General features: G+C 43.3%; 1 protein-coding gene and 31 non-coding genes across 36 annotated transcripts in view; 1 reads left to right on the top strand and 31 right to left on the bottom strand.

The window, feature by feature from the left end:
* The window catches only part of LOC117825947 (cytoplasmic dynein 2 heavy chain 1), a 140,373-nt gene that overhangs the window by 85,644 nt on the left and 34,673 nt on the right, over positions 1–20,056 (top strand). For all 5 annotated transcript variants that reach the window (XM_034701947.1, XM_034701945.1, XM_034701944.1 and 2 more), the window contains one exon: positions 18,659–18,819. In XM_034701947.1, the coding sequence (XP_034557838.1) occupies positions 18,659–18,819 (161 nt within the window). The remainder of the gene's footprint in view (positions 1–18,658; positions 18,820–20,056) is intronic.
* Positions 3–75, bottom strand: trnam-cau. The gene has a single exon. It is a non-coding gene; the product is annotated as a tRNA-Met (tRNA).
* trnam-cau lies at positions 495–567 on the bottom strand. The gene has a single exon. It is a non-coding gene; the product is annotated as a tRNA-Met (tRNA).
* trnam-cau lies at positions 986–1,058 on the bottom strand. Its single transcript has one exon. It is a non-coding gene; the product is annotated as a tRNA-Met (tRNA).
* trnam-cau lies at positions 1,478–1,550 on the bottom strand. Its single transcript has one exon. It is a non-coding gene; the product is annotated as a tRNA-Met (tRNA).
* On the bottom strand, positions 1,970–2,042 carry trnam-cau. Its single transcript has one exon. It is a non-coding gene; the product is annotated as a tRNA-Met (tRNA).
* On the bottom strand, positions 2,462–2,534 carry trnam-cau. Its single transcript has one exon. It is a non-coding gene; the product is annotated as a tRNA-Met (tRNA).
* On the bottom strand, positions 2,954–3,026 carry trnam-cau. The gene has a single exon. It is a non-coding gene; the product is annotated as a tRNA-Met (tRNA).
* On the bottom strand, positions 3,446–3,518 carry trnam-cau. Its single transcript has one exon. It is a non-coding gene; the product is annotated as a tRNA-Met (tRNA).
* On the bottom strand, positions 3,938–4,010 carry trnam-cau. The gene has a single exon. It is a non-coding gene; the product is annotated as a tRNA-Met (tRNA).
* Positions 4,430–4,502, bottom strand: trnam-cau. Its single transcript has one exon. It is a non-coding gene; the product is annotated as a tRNA-Met (tRNA).
* trnam-cau lies at positions 4,923–4,995 on the bottom strand. The gene has a single exon. It is a non-coding gene; the product is annotated as a tRNA-Met (tRNA).
* trnam-cau lies at positions 5,415–5,487 on the bottom strand. The gene has a single exon. It is a non-coding gene; the product is annotated as a tRNA-Met (tRNA).
* trnam-cau lies at positions 5,907–5,979 on the bottom strand. Its single transcript has one exon. It is a non-coding gene; the product is annotated as a tRNA-Met (tRNA).
* trnam-cau lies at positions 6,891–6,963 on the bottom strand. Its single transcript has one exon. It is a non-coding gene; the product is annotated as a tRNA-Met (tRNA).
* Positions 7,383–7,455, bottom strand: trnam-cau. Its single transcript has one exon. It is a non-coding gene; the product is annotated as a tRNA-Met (tRNA).
* trnam-cau lies at positions 7,875–7,947 on the bottom strand. The gene has a single exon. It is a non-coding gene; the product is annotated as a tRNA-Met (tRNA).
* trnam-cau lies at positions 8,367–8,439 on the bottom strand. Its single transcript has one exon. It is a non-coding gene; the product is annotated as a tRNA-Met (tRNA).
* trnam-cau lies at positions 8,859–8,931 on the bottom strand. Its single transcript has one exon. It is a non-coding gene; the product is annotated as a tRNA-Met (tRNA).
* trnam-cau lies at positions 9,351–9,423 on the bottom strand. The gene has a single exon. It is a non-coding gene; the product is annotated as a tRNA-Met (tRNA).
* Positions 9,843–9,915, bottom strand: trnam-cau. Its single transcript has one exon. It is a non-coding gene; the product is annotated as a tRNA-Met (tRNA).
* Positions 10,335–10,407, bottom strand: trnam-cau. Its single transcript has one exon. It is a non-coding gene; the product is annotated as a tRNA-Met (tRNA).
* On the bottom strand, positions 11,319–11,391 carry trnam-cau. Its single transcript has one exon. It is a non-coding gene; the product is annotated as a tRNA-Met (tRNA).
* Positions 11,811–11,883, bottom strand: trnam-cau. The gene has a single exon. It is a non-coding gene; the product is annotated as a tRNA-Met (tRNA).
* Positions 12,304–12,376, bottom strand: trnam-cau. Its single transcript has one exon. It is a non-coding gene; the product is annotated as a tRNA-Met (tRNA).
* trnam-cau lies at positions 12,796–12,868 on the bottom strand. Its single transcript has one exon. It is a non-coding gene; the product is annotated as a tRNA-Met (tRNA).
* On the bottom strand, positions 13,288–13,360 carry trnam-cau. Its single transcript has one exon. It is a non-coding gene; the product is annotated as a tRNA-Met (tRNA).
* Positions 13,780–13,852, bottom strand: trnam-cau. The gene has a single exon. It is a non-coding gene; the product is annotated as a tRNA-Met (tRNA).
* trnam-cau lies at positions 14,272–14,344 on the bottom strand. The gene has a single exon. It is a non-coding gene; the product is annotated as a tRNA-Met (tRNA).
* Positions 14,764–14,836, bottom strand: trnam-cau. Its single transcript has one exon. It is a non-coding gene; the product is annotated as a tRNA-Met (tRNA).
* trnam-cau lies at positions 15,256–15,328 on the bottom strand. The gene has a single exon. It is a non-coding gene; the product is annotated as a tRNA-Met (tRNA).
* Positions 15,748–15,820, bottom strand: trnam-cau. The gene has a single exon. It is a non-coding gene; the product is annotated as a tRNA-Met (tRNA).

Genomic DNA, 20,056 nt, shown 5'->3' with positions numbered 1-20,056 from the left:
CCTGCCCCGTGTGAGGTTCGAACTCACGGCCTTCAGATTATGAGACTGACGCGCTGCCTACTGCGCCAACGAGGCTTGCAATGTATGGATAATGTCTCATCCAAACATCTTCTCACGCTTGCAACGTGCTCTTCAATTTATTGTCAAACCTTTACACCTTTGCCAATGAGGCCATGATAGCTTGAAGGGCTTCTACAAAGATGAACAAAAGCAAGCCACCTTGGTGCATACGGCACCATAAATCTCTTTTTGGGACACGAGTATTATTCTCATCACAATTTAGCTTGCCGAGAAGACTCACAGGATGTGCGGTGTATTACCCTCAATGCACTACCCCAACGAAAACTTTCTTGTGTACCTAATTTTCCTTCATCTCTTGTGTTCCATGGACCTATTGAGTTGGTAGTGATGCCACTGTTTTTGGATTTATTAGCCACTGCATTTACCTCTTCTCTACTTCATTGTGTTGAATGGTCTTTTGGCTTTAAAACACCTGCCCCGTGTGAGGTTCGAACTCACGGCCTTCAGATTATGAGACTGACGCGCTGCCTACTGCGCCAACGAGGCTTGCAATGTATGGATAATGTCTCATCCAAACATCTTCTCACGCTTGCAACGTGCTCTTCAATTTATTGTCAAACCTTTACACCTTTGCCAATGAGGCCATGATAGCTTGAAGGGCTTCTACAAAGATGAACAAAAGCAAGCCACCTTGGTGCATACGGCACCATAAATCTCTTTTGGGACACGAGTATTATTCTCATCACAATTTAGCTTGCCGAGAAGACTCACAGGATGTGCGGTGTATTACCCTCAATGCACTACCCCAACGAAAACTTTCTTGTGTACCTAATTTTCCTTCATCTCTTGTGTTCCATGGACCTATTGAGTTGGTAGTGATGCCACTGTTTTTGGATTTATTAGCCACTGCATTTACCTCTTCTCTACTTCATTGTGTTGAATGGTCTTTTGGCTTTAAAACACCTGCCCCGTGTGAGGTTCGAACTCACGGCCTTCAGATTATGAGACTGACGCGCTGCCTACTGCGCCAACGAGGCTTGCAATGTATGGATAATGTCTCATCCAAACATCTTCTCACGCTTGCAACGTGCTCTTCAATTTATTGTCAAACCTTTACACCTTTGCCAATGAGGCCATGATAGCTTGAAGGGCTTCTACAAAGATGAACAAAAGCAAGCCACCTTGGTGCATACGGCACCATAAATCTCTTTTTGGGACACGAGTATTATTCTCATCACAATTTAGCTTGCCGAGAAGACTCACAGGATGTGCGGTGTATTACCCTCAATGCACTACCCCAACGAAAACTTTCTTGTGTACCTAATTTTCCTTCATCTCTTGTGTTCCATGGACCTATTGAGTTGGTAGTGATGCCACTGTTTTTGGATTTATTAGCCACTGCATTTACCTCTTCTCTACTTCATTGTGTTGAATGGTCTTTTGGCTTTAAAACACCTGCCCCGTGTGAGGTTCGAACTCACGGCCTTCAGATTATGAGACTGACGCGCTGCCTACTGCGCCAACGAGGCTTGCAATGTATGGATAATGTCTCATCCAAACATCTTCTCACGCTTGCAACTTGCTCTTCAATTTATTGTCAAACCTTTACACCTTTGCCAATGAGGCCATGATAGCTTGAAGGGCTTCTACAAAGATGAACAAAAGCAAGCCACCTTGGTGCATACGGCACCATAAATCTCTTTTTGGGACACGAGTATTATTCTCATCACAATTTAGCTTGCCGAGAAGACTCACAGGATGTGCGGTGTATTACCCTCAATGCACTACCCCAACGAAAACTTTCTTGTGTACCTAATTTTCCTTCATCTCTTGTGTTCCATGGACCTATTGAGTTGGTAGTGATGCCACTGTTTTTGGATTTATTAGCCACTGCATTTACCTCTTCTCTACTTCATTGTGTTGAATGGTCTTTTGGCTTTAAAACACCTGCCCCGTGTGAGGTTCGAACTCACGGCCTTCAGATTATGAGACTGACGCGCTGCCTACTGCGCCAACGAGGCTTGCAATGTATGGATAATGTCTCATCCAAACATCTTCTCACGCTTGCAACGTGCTCTTCAATTTATTGTCAAACCTTTACACCTTTGCCAATGAGGCCATGATAGCTTCAAGGGCTTCTACAAAGATGAACAAAAGCAAGCCACCTTGGTGCATACGGCACCATAAATCTCTTTTTGGGACACGAGTATTATTCTCATCACAATTTAGCTTGCCGAGAAGACTCACAGGATGTGGGGTGTATTACCCTCAATGCACTACCCCAACGAAAACTTTCTTGTGTACCTAATTTTCCTTCATCTCTTGTGTTCCATGGACCTATTGAGTTGGTAGTGATGCCACTGTTTTTGGATTTATTAGCCACTGCATTTACCTCTTCTCTACTTCATTGTGTTGAATGGTCTTTTGGCTTTAAAACACCTGCCCCGTGTGAGGTTCGAACTCACGGCCTTCAGATTATGAGACTGACGCGCTGCCTACTGCGCCAACGAGGCTTGCAATGTATGGATAATGTCTCATCCAAACATCTTCTCACGCTTGCAACGTGCTCTTCAATTTATTGTCAAACCTTTACACCTTTGCCAATGAGGCCATGATAGCTTGAAGGGCTTCTACAAAGATGAACAAAAGCAAGCCACCTTGGTGCATACGGCACCATAAATCTCTTTTTGGGACACGAGTATTATTCTCATCACAATTTAGCTTGCCCAGAAGACTCACAGGATGTGGGGTGTATTACCCTCAATGCACTACCCCAACGAAAACTTTCTTGTGTACCTAATTTTCCTTCATCTCTTGTGTTCCATGGACCTATTGAGTTGGTAGTGATGCCACTGTTTTTGGATTTATTAGCCACTGCATTTACCTCTTCTCTACTTCATTGTGTTGAATGGTCTTTTGGCTTTAAAACACCTGCCCCGTGTGAGGTTCGAACTCACGGCCTTCAGATTATGAGACTGACGCGCTGCCTACTGCGCCAACGAGGCTTGCAATGTATGGATAATGTCTCATCCAAACATCTTCTCACGCTTGCAACGTGCTCTTCAATTTATTGTCAAACCTTTACACCTTTGCCAATGAGGCCATGATAGCTTCAAGGGCTTCTACAAAGATGAACAAAAGCAAGCCACCTTGGTGCATACGGCACCATAAATCTCTTTTTGGGACACGAGTATTATTCTCATCACAATTTAGCTTGCCGAGAAGACTCACAGGATGTGCGGTGTATTACCCTCAATGCACTACCCCAACGAAAACTTTCTTGTGTACCTAATTTTCCTTCATCTCTTGTGTTCCATGGACCTATTGAGTTGGTAGTGATGCCACTGTTTTTGGATTTATTAGCCACTGCATTTACCTCTTCTCTACTTCATTGTGTTGAATGGTCTTTTGGCTTTAAAACACCTGCCCCGTGTGAGGTTCGAACTCACGGCCTTCAGATTATGAGACTGACGCGCTGCCTACTGCGCCAACGAGGCTTGCAATGTATGGATAATGTCTCATCCAAACATCTTCTCACGCTTGCAACGTGCTCTTCAATTTATTGTCAAACCTTTACACCTTTGCCAATGAGGCCATGATAGCTTGAAGGGCTTCTACAAAGATGAACAAAAGCAAGCCACCTTGGTGCATACGGCACCATGAATCTCTTTTTGGGACACGAGTATTATTCTCATCACAATTTAGCTTGCCCAGAAGACTCACAGGATGTGGGGTGTATTACCCTCAATGCACTAACCCAACGAAAACTTTCTTGTGTACCTAATTTTCCTTCATCTCTTGTGTTCCATGGACCTATTGAGTTGGTAGTGATGCCACTGTTTTTGGATTTATTAGCCACTGCATTTACCTCTTCTCTACTTCATTGTGTTGAATGGTCTTTTGGCTTTAAAACACCTGCCCCGTGTGAGGTTCGAACTCACGGCCTTCAGATTATGAGACTGACGCGCTGCCTACTGCGCCAACGAGGCTTGCAATGTATGGATAATGTCTCATCCAAACATCTTCTCACGCTTGCAACGTGCTCTTCAATTTATTGTCAAACCTTTACACCTTTGCCAATGAGGCCATGATAGCTTGAAGGGCTTCTACAAAGATGAACAAAAGCAAGCCACCTTGGTGCATACGGCACCATAAATCTCTTTTTGGAACACGAGTATTATTCTCATCACAATTTAGCTTGCCGAGAAGACTCACAGGATGTGCGGTGTATTACCCTCAATGCACTACCCCAACGAAAACTTTCTTGTGTACCTAATTTTCCTTCATCTCTTGTGTTCCATGGACCTATTGAGTTGGTAGTGATGCCACTGTTTTTGGATTTATTAGCCACTGCATTTACCTCTTCTCTACTTCATTGTGTTGAATGGTCTTTTGGCTTTAAAACACCTGCCCCGTGTGAGGTTCGAACTCACGGCCTTCAGATTATGAGACTGACGCGCTGCCTACTGCGCCAACGAGGCTTGCAATGTATGGATAATGTCTCATCCAAACATCTTCTCACGCTTGCAACGTGCTCTTCAATTTATTGTCAAACCTTTACACCTTTGCCAATGAGGCCATGATAGCTTGAAGGGCTTCTACAAAGATGAACAAAAGCAAGCCACCTTGGTGCATACTGGCACCATAAATCTCTTTTTGGGACACGAGTATTATTCTCATCACAATTTAGCTTGCCGAGAAGACTCACAGGATGTGCGGTGTATTACCCTCAATGCACTACCCCAACGAAAACTTTCTTGTGTACCTAATTTTCCTTCATCTCTTGTGTTCCATGGACCTATTGAGTTGGTAGTGATGCCACTGTTTTTGGATTTATTAGCCACTGCATTTACCTCTTCTCTACTTCATTGTGTTGAATGGTCTTTTGGCTTTAAAACACCTGCCCCGTGTGAGGTTCGAACTCACGGCCTTCAGATTATGAGACTGACGCGCTGCCTACTGCGCCAACGAGGCTTGCAATGTATGGATAATGTCTCATCCAAACATCTTCTCACGCTTGCAACGTGCTCTTCAATTTATTGTCAAACCTTTACACCTTTGCCAATGAGGCCATGATAGCTTGAAGGGCTTCTACAAAGATGAACAAAAGCAAGCCACCTTGGTGCATACGGCACCATAAATCTCTTTTTGGGACACGAGTATTATTCTCATCACAATTTAGCTTGCCGAGAAGACTCACAGGATGTGCGGTGTATTACCCTCAATGCACTACCCCAACGAAAACTTTCTTGTGTACCTAATTTTCCTTCATCTCTTGTGTTCCATGGACCTATTGAGTTGGTAGTGATGCCACTGTTTTTGGATTTATTAGCCACTGCATTTACCTCTTCTCTACTTCATTGTGTTGCATGGTCTTTTGGCTTTAAAACACCTGCCCCGTGTGAGGTTCGAACTCACGGCCTTCAGATTATGAGACTGACGCGCTGCCTACTGCGCCAACGAGGCTTGCAATGTATGGATAATGTCTCATCCAAACATCTTCTCACGCTTGCAACGTGCTCTTCAATATATTGTCAAACCTTTACACCTTTGCCAATGAGGCCATGATAGCTTGAAGGGCTTCTACAAAGATGAACAAAAGCAAGCCACCTTGGTGCATACGGCACCATAAATCTCTTTTTGGGACACGAGTATTATTCTCATCACAATTGAGCTTGCCGAGAAGACTCACAGGATGTGCGGTGTATTACCCTAAATGCACTACCCCAACGAAAACTTTCTTGTGTACCTAATTTTCCTTCATCTCTTGTGTTCCATGGACCTATTGAGTTGGTAGTGATGCCACTGTTTTTGGATTTATTAGCCACTGCATTTACCTCTTCTCTACTTCATTGTGTTGAATGGTCTTTTGGCTTTAAAACACCTGCCCCGTGTGAGGTTCGAACTCACGGCCTTCAGATTATGAGACTGACGCGCTGCCTACTGCGCCAACGAGGCTTGCAATGTATGGATAATGTCTCATCCAAACATCTTCTCACGCTTGCAACGTGCTCTTCAATTTATTGTCAAACCTTTACACCTTTGCCAATGAGGCCATGATAGCTTGAAGGGCTTCTACAAAGATGAACAAAAGCAAGCCACCTTGGTGCATACGGCACCATAAATCTCTTTTTGGAACACGAGTATTATTCTCATCACAATTTAGCTTGCCGAGAAGACTCACAGGATGTGCAGTGTATTACCCTCAATGCACTACCCCAACGAAAACTTTCTTGTGTACCTAATTTTCCTTCATCTCTTTTGTTCCATGGACCTATTGAGTTGGTAGTGATGCCACTGTTTTTGGATTTATTAGCCACTGCATTTACCTCTTCTCTACTTCATTGTGTTGAATGGTCTTTTGGCTTTAAAACACCTGCCCCGTGTGAGGTTCGAACTCACGGCCTTCAGATTATGAGACTGACGCGCTGCCTACTGTGCCAACGAGGCTTGCAATGTATGCATAATGTCTCATCCAAACATCTTCTCACGCTTGCAACGTGCTCTTCAATTTATTGTCAAACCTTTACACCTTTGCCAATGAGGCCATGATAGCTTGAAGGGCTTCTACAAAGATGAACAAAAGCAAGCCACCTTGGTGCATACGGCACCATAAATCTCTTTTTGGGACACGAGTATTATTCTCATCACAATTTAGCTTGCCGAGAAGACTCACAGGATGTGCGGTGTATTACCCTCAATGCACTACCCCAACGAAAACTTTCTTGTGTACCTAATTTTCCTTCATCTCTTGTGTTCCATGGACCTATTGAGTTGGTAGTGATGCCACTGTTTTTGGATTTATTAGCCACTGCATTTACCTCTTCTCTACTTCATTGTGTTGCATGGTCTTTTGGCTTTAAAACACCTGCCCCGTGTGAGGTTCGAACTCACGGCCTTCAGATTATGAGACTGACGCGCTGCCTACTGCGCCAACGAGGCTTGCAATGTATGGATAATGTCTCATCCAAACATCTTCTCACGCTTGCAACGTGCTCTTCAATTTATTGTCAAACCTTTACACCTTTGCCAATGAGGCCATGATAGCTTGAAGGGCTTCTACAAAGATGAACAAAAGCAAGCCACCTTGGTGCATACGGCACCATAAATCTCTTTTTGGGACACGAGTATTATTCTCATCACAATTTAGCTTGCCGAGAAGACTCACAGGATGTGCGGTGTATTACCCTCAATGCACTACCCCAACGAAAACTTTCTTGTGTACCTAATTTTCCTTCATCTCTTGTGTTCCATGGACCTATTGAGTTGGTAGTGATGCCACTGTTTTTGGATTTATTAGCCACTGCATTTACCTCTTCTCTACTTCATTGTGTTGAATGGTCTTTTGGCTTTAAAACACCTGCCCCGTGTGAGGTTCGAACTCACGGCCTTCAGATTATGAGACTGACGCGCTGCCTACTGCGCCAACGAGGCTTGCAATGTATGGATAATGTCTCATCCAAACATCTTCTCACGCTTGCAACGTGCTCTTCAATTTATTGTCAAACCTTTACACCTTTGCCAATGAGGCCATGATAGCTTGAAGGGCTTCTACAAAGATGAACAAAAGCAAGCCACCTTGGTGCATACGGCACCATGAATCTCTTTTTGGGACACGAGTATTATTCTCATCACAATTTAGCTTGCCCAGAAGACTCACAGGATGTGGGGTGTATTACCCTCAATGCACTAACCCAACGAAAACTTTATTGTGTACCTAATTTTCCTTCATCTCTTGTGTTCCATGGACCTATTGAGTTGGTAGTGATGCCACTGTTTTTGGATTTATTAGCCACTGCATTTACCTCTTCTCTACTTCATTGTGTTGAATGGTCTTTTGGCTTTAAAACACCTGCCCCGTGTGAGGTTCGAACTCACGGCCTTCAGATTATGAGACTGACGCGCTGCCTACTGCGCCAACGAGGCTTGCAATGTATGGATAATGTCTCATCCAAACATCTTCTCACGCTTGCAACGTGCTCTTCAATTTATTGTCAAACCTTTACACCTTTGCCAATGAGGCCATGATAGCTTGAAGGGCTTCTACAAAGATGAACAAAAGCAAGCCACCTTGGTGCATACGGCACCATAAATCTCTTTTTGGAACACGAGTATTATTCTCATCACAATTTAGCTTGCCGAGAAGACTCACAGGATGTGCGGTGTATTACCCTCAATGCACTACCCCAACGAAAACTTTCTTGTGTACCTAATTTTCCTTCATCTCTTGTGTTCCATGGACCTATTGAGTTGGTAGTGATGCCACTGTTTTTGGATTTATTAGCCACTGCATTTACCTCTTCTCTACTTCATTGTGTTGAATGGTCTTTTGGCTTTAAAACACCTGCCCCGTGTGAGGTTCGAACTCACGGCCTTCAGATTATGAGACTGACGCGCTGCCTACTGCGCCAACGAGGCTTGCAATGTATGGATAATGTCTCATCCAAACATCTTCTCACGCTTGCAACGTGCTCTTCAATTTATTGTCAAACCTTTACACCTTTGCCAATGAGGCCATGATAGCTTGAAGGGCTTCTACAAAGATGAACAAAAGCAAGCCACCTTGGTGCATACGGCACCATAAATCTCTTTTTGGGACACGAGTATTATTCTCATCACAATTTAGCTTGCCCAGAAGACTCACAGGATGTGGGGTGTATTACCCTCAATGCACTAACCCAACGAAAACTTTATTGTGTACCTAATTTTCCTTCATCTCTTGTGTTCCATGGACCTATTGAGTTGGTAGTGATGCCACTGTTTTTGGATTTATTAGCCACTGCATTTACCTCTTCTCTACTTCATTGTGTTGAATGGTCTTTTGGCTTTAAAACACCTGCCCCGTGTGAGGTTCGAACTCACGGCCTTCAGATTATGAGACTGACGCGCTGCCTACTGCGCCAACGAGGCTTGCAATGTATGGATAATGTCTCATCCAAACATCTTCTCACGCTTGCAACGTGCTCTTCAATTTATTGTCAAACCTTTACACCTTTGCCAATGAGGCCATGATAGCTTGAAGGGCTTCTACAAAGATGAACAAAAGCAAGCCACCTTGGTGCATACGGCACCATAAATCTCTTTTTGGAACACGAGTATTATTCTCATCACAATTTAGCTTGCCGAGAAGACTCACAGGATGTGCGGTGTATTACCCTCAATGCACTACCCCAACGAAAACTTTCTTGTGTACCTAATTTTCCTTCATCTCTTGTGTTCCATGGACCTATTGAGTTGGTAGTGATGCCACTGTTTTTGGATTTATTAGCCACTGCATTTACCTCTTCTCTACTTCATTGTGTTGAATGGTCTTTTGGCTTTAAAACACCTGCCCCGTGTGAGGTTCGAACTCACGGCCTTCAGATTATGAGACTGACGCGCTGCCTACTGCGCCAACGAGGCTTGCAATGTATGGATAATGTCTCATCCAAACATCTTCTCACGCTTGCAACGTGCTCTTCAATTTATTGTCAAACCTTTACACCTTTGCCAATGAGGCCATGATAGCTTGAAGGGCTTCTACAAAGATGAACAAAAGCAAGCCACCTTGGTGCATACGGCACCATAAATCTCTTTTTGGGACACGAGTATTATTCTCATCACAATTTAGCTTGCCGAGAAGACTCACAGGATGTGCGGTGTATTACCCTCAATGCACTACCCCAACGAAAACTTTCTTGTGTACCTAATTTTCCTTCATCTCTTGTGTTCCATGGGCCTATTGAGTTGGTAGTGATGCCACTGTTTTTGGATTTATTAGCCACTGCATTTACCTCTTCTCTACTTCATTGTGTTGAATGGTCTTTTGGCTTTAAAACACCTGCCCCGTGTGAGGTTCGAACTCACGGCCTTCAGATTATGAGACTGACGCGCTGCCTACTGCGCCAACGAGGCTTGCAATGTATGGATAATGTCTCATCCAAACATCTTCTCACGCTTGCAACGTGCTCTTCAATTTATTGTCAAACCTTTACACCTTTGCCAATGAGGCCATGATAGCTTGAAGGGCTTCTACAAAGATGAACAAAAGCAAGCCACCTTGGTGCATACGGCACCATAAATCTCTTTTTGGGACACGAGTATTATTCTCATCACAATTTAGCTTGCCGAGAAGACTCACAGGATGTGCGGTGTATTACCCTCAATGCACTACCCCAACGAAAACTTTCTTGTGTACCTAATTTTCCTTCATCTCTTGTGTTCCATGGACCTATTGAGTTGGTAGTGATGCCACTGTTTTTGGATTTATTAGCCACTGCATTTACCTCTTCTCTACTTCATTGTGTTGAATGGTCTTTTGGCTTTAAAACACCTGCCCCGTGTGAGGTTCGAACTCACGGCCTTCAGATTATGAGACTGACGCGCTGCCTACTGCGCCAACGAGGCTTGCAATGTATGGATAATGTCTCATCCAAACATCTTCTCACGCTTGCAACGTGCTCTTCAATTTATTGTCAAACCTTTACACCTTTGCCAATGAGGCCATGATAGCTTGAAGGGCTTCTACAAAGATGAACAAAAGCAAGCCACCTTGGTGCATACGGCACCATAAATCTCTTTTTGGGACACGAGTATTATTCTCATCACAATTTAGCTTGCCGAGAAGACTCACAGGATGTGCGGTGTATTACCCTCAATGCACTACCCCAACGAAAACTTTCTTGTGTACCTAATTTTCCTTCATCTCTTGTGTTCCATGGACCTATTGAGTTGGTAGTGATGCCACTGTTTTTGGATTTATTAGCCACTGCATTTACCTCTTCTCTACTTCATTGTGTTGAATGGTCTTTTGGCTTTAAAACACCTCCCCCGTGTGAGGTTCGAACTCACGGCCTTCAGATTATGAGACTGACGCGCTGCCTACTGCGCCAACGAGGCTTGCAATGTATGGATAATGTCTCATCCAAACATCTTCTCACGCTTGCAACGTGCTCTTCAATTTATTGTCAAACCTTTACACCTTTGCCAATGAGGCCATGATTACTTGAAGGGCTTCTACAAAGATGAACAAAAGCAAGCCACCTTGGTGCCTACGGCACCATAAATCTCTTTTTGGGACACGAGTATTATTCTCATCACAATTTAGCTTGCCGAGAAGACTCACAGGATGTGCGGTGTATTACCCTCAATGCACTACCCCAACGAAAACTTTCTTGTGTACCTAATTTTCCTTCATCTCTTGTGTTCCATGGGCCTATTGAGTTGGTAGTGATGCCACTGTTTTTGGATTTATTAGCCACTGCATTTACCTCTTCTCTACTTCATTGTGTTGAATGGTCTTTTGGCTTTAAAACACCTGCCCCGTGTGAGGTTCGAACTCACGGCCTTCAGATTATGAGACTGACGCGCTGCCTACTGCGCCAACGAGGCTTGCAATGTATGGATAATGTCTCATCCAAACATCTTCTCACGCTTGCAACGTGCTCTTCAATTTATTGTCAAACCTTTACACCTTTGCCAATGAGGCCATGATTACTTGAAGGGCTTCTACAAAGATGAACAAAAGCAAGCCACCTTGGTGCATACGGCACCATAAATCTCTTTTTGGGACACGAGTATTATTCTCATCACAATTTAGCTTGCCGAGAAGACTCACAGGATGTGCGGTGTATTACCCTCAATGCACTACCCCAACGAAAACTTTCTTGTGTACCTAATTTTCCTTCATCTCTTGTGTTCCATGGACCTATTGAGTTGGTAGTGATGCCACTGTTTTTGGATTTATTAGCCACTGCATTTACCTCTTCTCTACTTCATTGTGTTGAATGGTCTTTTGGCTTTAAAACACCTGCCCCGTGTGAGGTTCGAACTCACGGCCTTCAGATTATGAGACTGACGCGCTGCCTACTGCGCCAACGAGGCTTGCAATGTATGGATAATGTCTCATCCAAACATCTTCTCACGCTTGCAACGTGCTCTTCAATTTATTGTCAAACCTTTACACCTTTGCCAATGAGGCCATGATAGCTTGAAGGGCTTCTACAAAGATGAACAAAAGCAAGCCACCTTGGTGCATACGGCACCATAAATCTCTTTTTGGGACACGAGTATTATTCTCATCACAATTTAGCTTGCCGAGAAGACTCACAGGATGTGCGGTGTATTACCCTCAATGCACTACCCCAACGAAAACTTTCTTGTGTACCTAATTTTCCTTCATCTCTTGTGTTCCATGGGACCTATTGAGTTGGTAGTGATGCCACTGTTTTTGGATTTATTAGCCACTGCATTTACCTCTTCTCTACTTCATTGTGTTGAATGGTCTTTTGGCTTTAAAACACCTGCCCCGTGTGAGGTTCGAACTCACGGCCTTCAGATTATGAGACTGACGCGCTGCCTACTGCGCCAACGAGGCTTGCAATGTATGGATAATGTCTCATCCAAACATCTTCTCACGCTTGCAACGTGCTCTTCAATTTATTGTCAAACCTTTACACCTTTGCCAATGAGGCCATGATAGCTTGAAGGGCTTCTACAAAGATGAACAAAAGCAAGCCACCTTGGTGCATACGGCACCATAAATCTCTTTTTGGGACACGAGTATTATTCTCATCACAATTTAGCTTGCCGAGAAGACTCACAGGATGTGCGGTGTATTACCCTCAATGCACTACCCCAACGAAAACTTTCTTGTGTACCTAATTTTCCTTCATCTCTTGTGTTCCATGGACCTATTGAGTTGGTAGTGATGCCACTGTTTTTGGATTTATTAGCCACTGCATTTACCTCTTCTCTACTTCATTGTGTTGAATGGTCTTTTGGCTTTAAAACACCTGCCCCGTGTGAGGTTCGAACTCACGGCCTTCAGATTATGAGACTGACGCGCTGCCTACTGCGCCAACGAGGCTTGCAATGTATGGATAATGTCTCATCCAAACATCTTCTCACGCTTGCAACGTGCTCTTCAATTTATTGTCAAACCTTTACACCTTTGCCAATGAGGCCATGATAGCTTGAAGGGCTTCTACAAAGATGAACAAAAGCAAGCCACCTTGGTGCATACGGCACCATAAATCTCTTTTTGGGACACGAGTATTATTCTCATCACAATTTAGCTTGCCGAGAAGACTCACAGGATGTGCGGTGTATTACCCTCAATGCACTACCCCAACGAAAACTTTCTTGTGTACCTAATTTTCCTTCATCTCTTGTGTTCCATGGGCCTATTGAGTTGGTAGTGATGCCACTGTTTTTGGATTTATTAGCCACTGCATTTACCTCTTCTCTACTTCATTGTGTTGAATGGTCTTTTGGCTTTAAAACACCTGCCCCGTGTGAGGTTCGAACTCACGGCCTTCAGATTATGAGACTGACGCGCTGCCTACTGCGCCAACGAGGCTTGCAATGTATGGATAATGTCTCATCCAAACATCTTCTCACGCTTGCAACGTGCTCTTCAATTTATTGTCAAACCTTTACACCTTTGCCAATGAGGCCATGATAGCTTGAAGGGCTTCTACAAAGATGAACAAAAGCAAGCCACCTTGGTGCATACGGCACCATAGATTTCTTTTTGGGACACAAGTATTATTCTCATCACAATTTAGCTTGCCGAGAAGACTCACAGGATGTGCGGTGTATTACCCTCAATGCACTAACCCAACGAAAACTTTCTTGTGTACCTAATTTTCCTTCATCTCTTGTGTTCCATGGACCTATTGAGTTGGTAGTGATGCCACTGTTTTTGGATTTATTAGCCACTGCATTTACCTCTTCTCTACTTCATTGTGTTGAATGGTCTTTTGGCTTTAAAACACCTGCCCCGTGTGAGGTTCGAACTCACGGCCTTCAGATTATGAGACTGACGCGCTGCCTACTGCGCCAACGAGGCTTGCAATGTATGGATAATGTCTCATCCAAACATCTTCTCACGCTTGCAACGTGCTCTTCAATTTATTGTCAAACCTTTACACCTTTGCCAATGAGGCCATGATAGCTTGAAGGGCTTCTACAAAGATGAACAAAAGCAAGCCACCTTGGTGCATACGGCACCATAAATCTCTTTTTGGGACACAAGTATTATTCTCATCACAATTTAGCTTGCCGAGAAGACTCACAGGATGTGCGGTGTATTACCCTCAATGCACTACCCCAACGAAAACTTTCTTGTGTACCTAATTTTCCTTCATCTCTTGTGTTCCATGGGCCTATTGAGTTGGTAGTGATGCCACTGTTTTTGGATTTATTAGCCACTGCATTTACCTCTTCTCTACTTCATTGTGTTGAATGGTCTTTTGACTTTAAAACACCTGCCCCGTGTGAGGTTCGAACTCACGGCCTTCAGATTATGAGACTGACGCGCTGCCTACTGCGCCAACGAGGCTTGCAATGTATGGATAATGTCTCATCCAAACATCTTCTCACGCTTGCAACGTGCTCTTCAATTTATTGTCAAACCTTTACACCTTTGCCAATGAGGCCATGATAGCTTGAAGGGCTTCTACAAAGATGAACAAAAGCAAGCCACCTTGGTGCATACGGCACCATAAATCTCTTTTTGGGACACGAGTATTATTCTCATCACAATTTAGCTTGCCGAGAAGACTCACAGGATGTGCGGTGTATTACCCTCAATGCACTACCCCAACGAAAACTTTCTTGTCTACCTAATTTTCCTTCATCTCTTGTGTTCCATGGGCCTATTGAGTTGGTAGTGATGCCACTGTTTTTGGATTTATTAGCCACTGCATTTACCTCTTCTCTACTTCATTGTGTTGAATGGTCTTTTGACTTTAAAACACCTGCCCCGTGTGAGGTTCGAACTCACGGCCTTCAGATTATGAGACTGACGCGCTGCCTACTGCGCCAACGAGGCTTGCAATGTATGGATAATGTCTCATCCAAACATCTTCTCACGCTTGCAACGTGCTCTTCAATTTATTGTCAAACCTTTACACCTTTGCCAATGAGGCCATGATAGCTTGAAGGGCTTCTACAAAGATGAACAAAAGCAAGCCACCTTGGTGCATACGGCACCATAAATCTCTTTTTGGGACACAAGTATTATTCTCATCACAATTTAGCTTGCCGAGAAGACTCACAGGATGTGCGGTGTATTACCCTCAATGCACTACCCCAACGAAAACTTTCTTGTGTACCTAATTTTCCTTCATCTCTTGTGTTCCATGGACCTATTGAGTTGGTAGTGATGCCACTGTTTTTGGATTTATTAGCCACTGCATTTACCTCTTCTCTACTTCATTGTGTTGAATGGTCTTTTGGCTTTAAAACACCTGCCCCGTGTGAGGTTCGAACTCACGGCCTTCAGATTATGAGACTGACGCGCTGCCTACTGCGCCAACGAGGCTTGCAATGTATGGATAATGTCTCATCCAAACATCTTCTCACGCTTGCAACGTGCTCTTCAATTTATTGTCAAACCTTTACACCTTTGCCAATGAGGCCATGATAGCTTGAAGGGCTTCTACAAAGATGAACAAAAGCAAGCCACCTTGGTGCATACGGCACCATAAATCTCTTTTTGGGACACGAGTATTATTCTCATCACAATTTAGCTTGCCGAGAAGACTCACAGTATGTGCGGTGTATTACCCTCAATGCACTACCCCAACGAAAACTTTCTTGTGTACCTAATTTTCCTTCATCTCTTGTGTTCCATGGGCCTATTGAGTTGGTAGTGATGCCACTGTTTTTGGATTTATTAGCCACTGCATTTACCTCTTCTCTACTTCATTGTGTTGAATGGTCTTTTGGCTTTAAAACACCTGCCCCGTGTGAGGTTCGAACTCACGGCCTTCAGATTATGAGACTGACGCGCTGCCTACTGCGCCAACGAGGCTTGCAATGTATGGATAATGTCTCATCCAAACATCTTCTCACGCTTGCAACGTGCTCTTCAATTTATTGTCAAACCTTTACACCTTTGCCAATGAGGCCATGATAGCTTGAAGGGCTTCTACAAAGATGAACAAAAGCAAGCCACCTTGGTGCATACGGCACCATAAATCTCTTTTTGGGACACGAGTATTATTCTCATCACAATTTAGCTTGCCGAGAAGACTCACAGGATGTGCGGTGTATTACCCTCAATGCACTACCCCAACGAAAATTTGCTTATGTACCTAATGTTCTTTCATCTCTTATGTCTATGAAGATTCTCAGTCATCCAGGTCATGGTAATCAAAAGCATGATCCATAAGGCAACTGGACTGGCAGAAATTATTGAAGACGTTTCACCTCTCCTCCGAAAGGCGTCTTCAGTTCTGACCAGAGTGCGGAAGAGCTAGAAAATATAAGCCTCACAGTCGTGAGTGTGTCCAGGTAGCCACAAAAGGGTCCTAAGTAGGGTCACTAGTCTAGTTCCTAGCAGTTGTTCTCCTATCACCTGACAGTCGTTCAGTGCTTCCTGGGAGTCATTAGCCTAGTTCCTGACAGTCATTAGGTTTCAGGTTCGAACTCATAGCCCTCAGATTACGAGACTGACGCTCTGCAAACTACGCTAACAAGTCTTGCAAAGTATGATAAATATCTGATCCAAACAACTTTTTACAGTTTCCATTCTGCTCTGCTGCAATGTTTTTTGAAATATGTTTAAATCTGCAAATGAGGCTACGATAGCTATTAAAGCACCTACGAGGATGAACACTATACACTTTTTATGGCTGGCACAAATGCTCAACATGATAAGGTAGACAACACAAATAATTTAAGTTATTGTATTTCATTTTATTTAAAAACAAACAGAAAAATAACTTATGATCTGGAAACAAACCACTCAGGTTTTTGCTGCTGCCAAGTGGGTAGAGAGTGTGAATTAATGCGGACGACCTGCCTACATAGATTAAGGTCTATGACCTCAGGTGTAGGTGAATCACTGGATTTCCCACAGGATGTTCCAATTTAAACCAGGAAACAACATGGATGTAACAAATTTGATAAAATTCCTTGACTCTGGTCTGTTTTTATACTTCCCTTTGGACTGCGCTAATGAAACGCAGACTTATTTTACCCCGATACGGAGATCCTCTCACTTCTTGAACGCCAAGTGAACCCATTGTATTTTGTTTACAAGTGCATGATGTCGGTGAAAGTGTGTGTCTAAGTAAGAGAGCAAAAGAGACGGACAGATAAAAACAGAACAGTAGAGAAAAAGATTTGTGTGTATGTGTATGTGTTTTTGGCTGTAAATCAGTATGCTAATGAGGCATGGTCTGTAATCCTCTTAAAACTAATCTCACTCAATCCCCCCAGTCCAGGCCTGGGCACTACTCATACACATAGGCATGCCTGGGTGAACACAACCACACACAAACACACACTTTAACACTTTTTATTTTACTTTTCTCTCTATTTTATCATGAATCAGCCAACCAAAATCCTACTTTTTGGAAAATAAATAATTATTAAATGCAAGTTTTTCCTGGAAATGCATGTCATTTTATTAAGGAAATAAAAATCTTGTAAAAAAAAAAAATATCCTTTTGCCAATTTCTGTGTGACCAAGTGCCTGCTCATTTATTCTTAGCCATTCACTGTTTCCTCCACTGAGCAGTGTTTGAACACCAGAGAGACCATGGCAATGTCTGTTTGTGGGCTCCTCTTTGCCCTGATAGAGTGTCATAATAGTGAAGGTGAACTTTCCTTTCACGGACAGCTACTACTGGTCTGCAACATGAATACTGATTACCTGCCCATGTCCAAAGTAGTTGTGTATGTGTTAGTGCATGTTCTGTAAATGCTACCTTTTTTTAGTTGTCCGGCATCACAAGCAGTGTGGTCAGATGAGTGTTTTCTTAGTGTTTCCATGGTGATGAAGCAAAAGGTTGCTGTAAGATGTTCTCTACCAAGACCTTGTGTGCGTGCATGTACTGTATGTGAGCCTCAGTGCAGCAGATTGCATTTGGCAGCAGAGTCCAATAGAATGTTCTGGAGGAGGCAGTCACCTCAACATGAAAAAGAAAGCTGTGTGTGCTTGTGTGTGCGCTTGTAGCTGATACTTACATGCACGTGTGTGGTGTGCATGAGTAGCTGAAAGCGATATGTGCTGATACATGCATGAACAATGCCACAGCAGAAATTCCAACACAGCCAATTACACTGTGTGTGTATTGCCATGTGTCACCATTCACTGGTATCTGATATGCAATTTAATATATTCAGCAGGATTAAAGCCCTATGCTCAGTCAAGGAATGCACATATGCAAACACATACACACACTTGGCAACATACACAAATAGTCTGGCGTCTCAACACCAGAGGGATGACAAGGTATTCTTCCGTTATGTGTGGTTAATACTGCTGCATACCTAGCACTCAGTATGCACAGCACATCACCCCTCTAATCTCTCACACTGTCTCAGTGTCTTCCTCTTATGCGCTCTCCCTTTTTCCGTCATCGCCTCCTGTCTGCTCTGTCTTCTTCTCCCTTTTTTTGCTTCTCCATCAACCTCCCAATGGAATGCGACTTACTGGCATTTCCAGCCACTTCTTTCTCTTTTATTTCCTCTTTTATTTTGCCTCTCTCTGTCTACTCATGGTAAACCTCTTCTGTGCAGGGCACAAAGTCACTTTGATTGCAAAGAAGCACATCAACGTCATGCCAAATGTTGCATGCAATTTACAGATCTCTTTCACCCCCTTCATTCTTTTCCCATCTCTTTCCTGTCTTTTTTGCAGGTATGAAAGAACTCTCCCCACCACCTCTAAACCTGCGGCGTCTCTACGCTGAGACACTGGAATGGGAGCCAGTGTTGATCATCATCTCACCAGGGGCAGACCCCTCCCAAGAGCTTGCAGAACTAGCAACAGAAACCGTGGGCAGGGAAAACTATCATGAGGTAGAGAATAACAAGAATAAATGGATAAAGAGATATTAGATTGGTAGGTGCAAGGGTATATTCTCAACAGCTCAGATGTGCTTAATAGCCTATTGTGCATCATAGGAGGCGATGAGAGTTCCTCAGCTTGTTTAATGTTGAAGTGAAATTAAGTTTTGAGGTACAGAGCTTGAAAATGTTCAGATAATGATTTAATTGTTAAGGAGAAACCTGCCCTTGTAAGACTCTCCTGTAACCCTACTGTTATTCAACATTTGGTTGATTCATGATATTAGAACAATTTAAGCATAAATCTTTACAAACACATCTTAAAGCTGGGGTTGGTATTCAGATTTAGACACTTTTTGTTATACTGGTTAAAATTATCTTTATGTCCCGATGGCAATCAATACATAATGTGTTCTTAAAAAAGAGTGAAAAAAAGCCGCTATCTACAGCCGTAGTAAACCTGGGAAAACACCAACCAATCCCTGCCTTTGGGAGCCAAAATATGAAACCAATCCCTGCCATTAGGGGCCGGTCCTTCTGTTCTGCCTCCTGCGCGTACATTTCATGTTTGTTTGTATTTTTAACTTTCACTATGATAATGTTTTGGTGTTTTCTTATAGTTGACGTAGTGCAAAACACAAACGATGTGCTGAGGAGGAGGAGGAGGGGGGGTTAGACGGAGTCCTGAGGAAATGCTACATTCAAATTCATTCTAGTTTTCCATGACTACCAACCCTAGCTTTTACAAACAATTTTCCTATACATTCAAGGCCTAATACGTAGAGTATACTGCAGCATTTGACAAAGAACTGGAGGACTCGTATCTCTTTAAAAAAATCATTGAAAATGCATACAAGAGCTACAGCATCATCTGGCGTTTCAGTAATGTTCTCAAATGTAAAAGTACTTTTTTCTACTGCAGTATCTTTATTTCTTCTTAATCAATCAAACGTTATCTCAGGACACTTTTCCAAACAGAGCAGGTCTAGACCATACTCTATGTTAAATTCTTAACAGAGACCCAACATCAAGACAGGATAAGATCCAGTCCCATCTTACAGACAATACTCAGTCTTATCTAATCTTAATCCACCATGAGCATTGCACCTCGCAGTATTTAGCTAGTTACAGCAGCGAGGAAAAACTTCCTTTTAACTGGCAGAAACCTCAAGCAGGACCAGACTCATGTTAGACAGACATCTGCCTCCGCCAAGTTAGGTATGCAAACCTACCAGCTACTGGCTTATTG

This window comes from Notolabrus celidotus, chromosome 14 (assembly GCF_009762535.1).
Source record: "Notolabrus celidotus isolate fNotCel1 chromosome 14, fNotCel1.pri, whole genome shotgun sequence".
In the NCBI taxonomy this organism is placed as follows: domain Eukaryota; kingdom Metazoa; phylum Chordata; class Actinopteri; order Labriformes; family Labridae; genus Notolabrus; species Notolabrus celidotus.
Note: the sequence above shows the minus strand (reverse complement) of the source record. Positions and strands in the feature narration are given on the sequence as shown.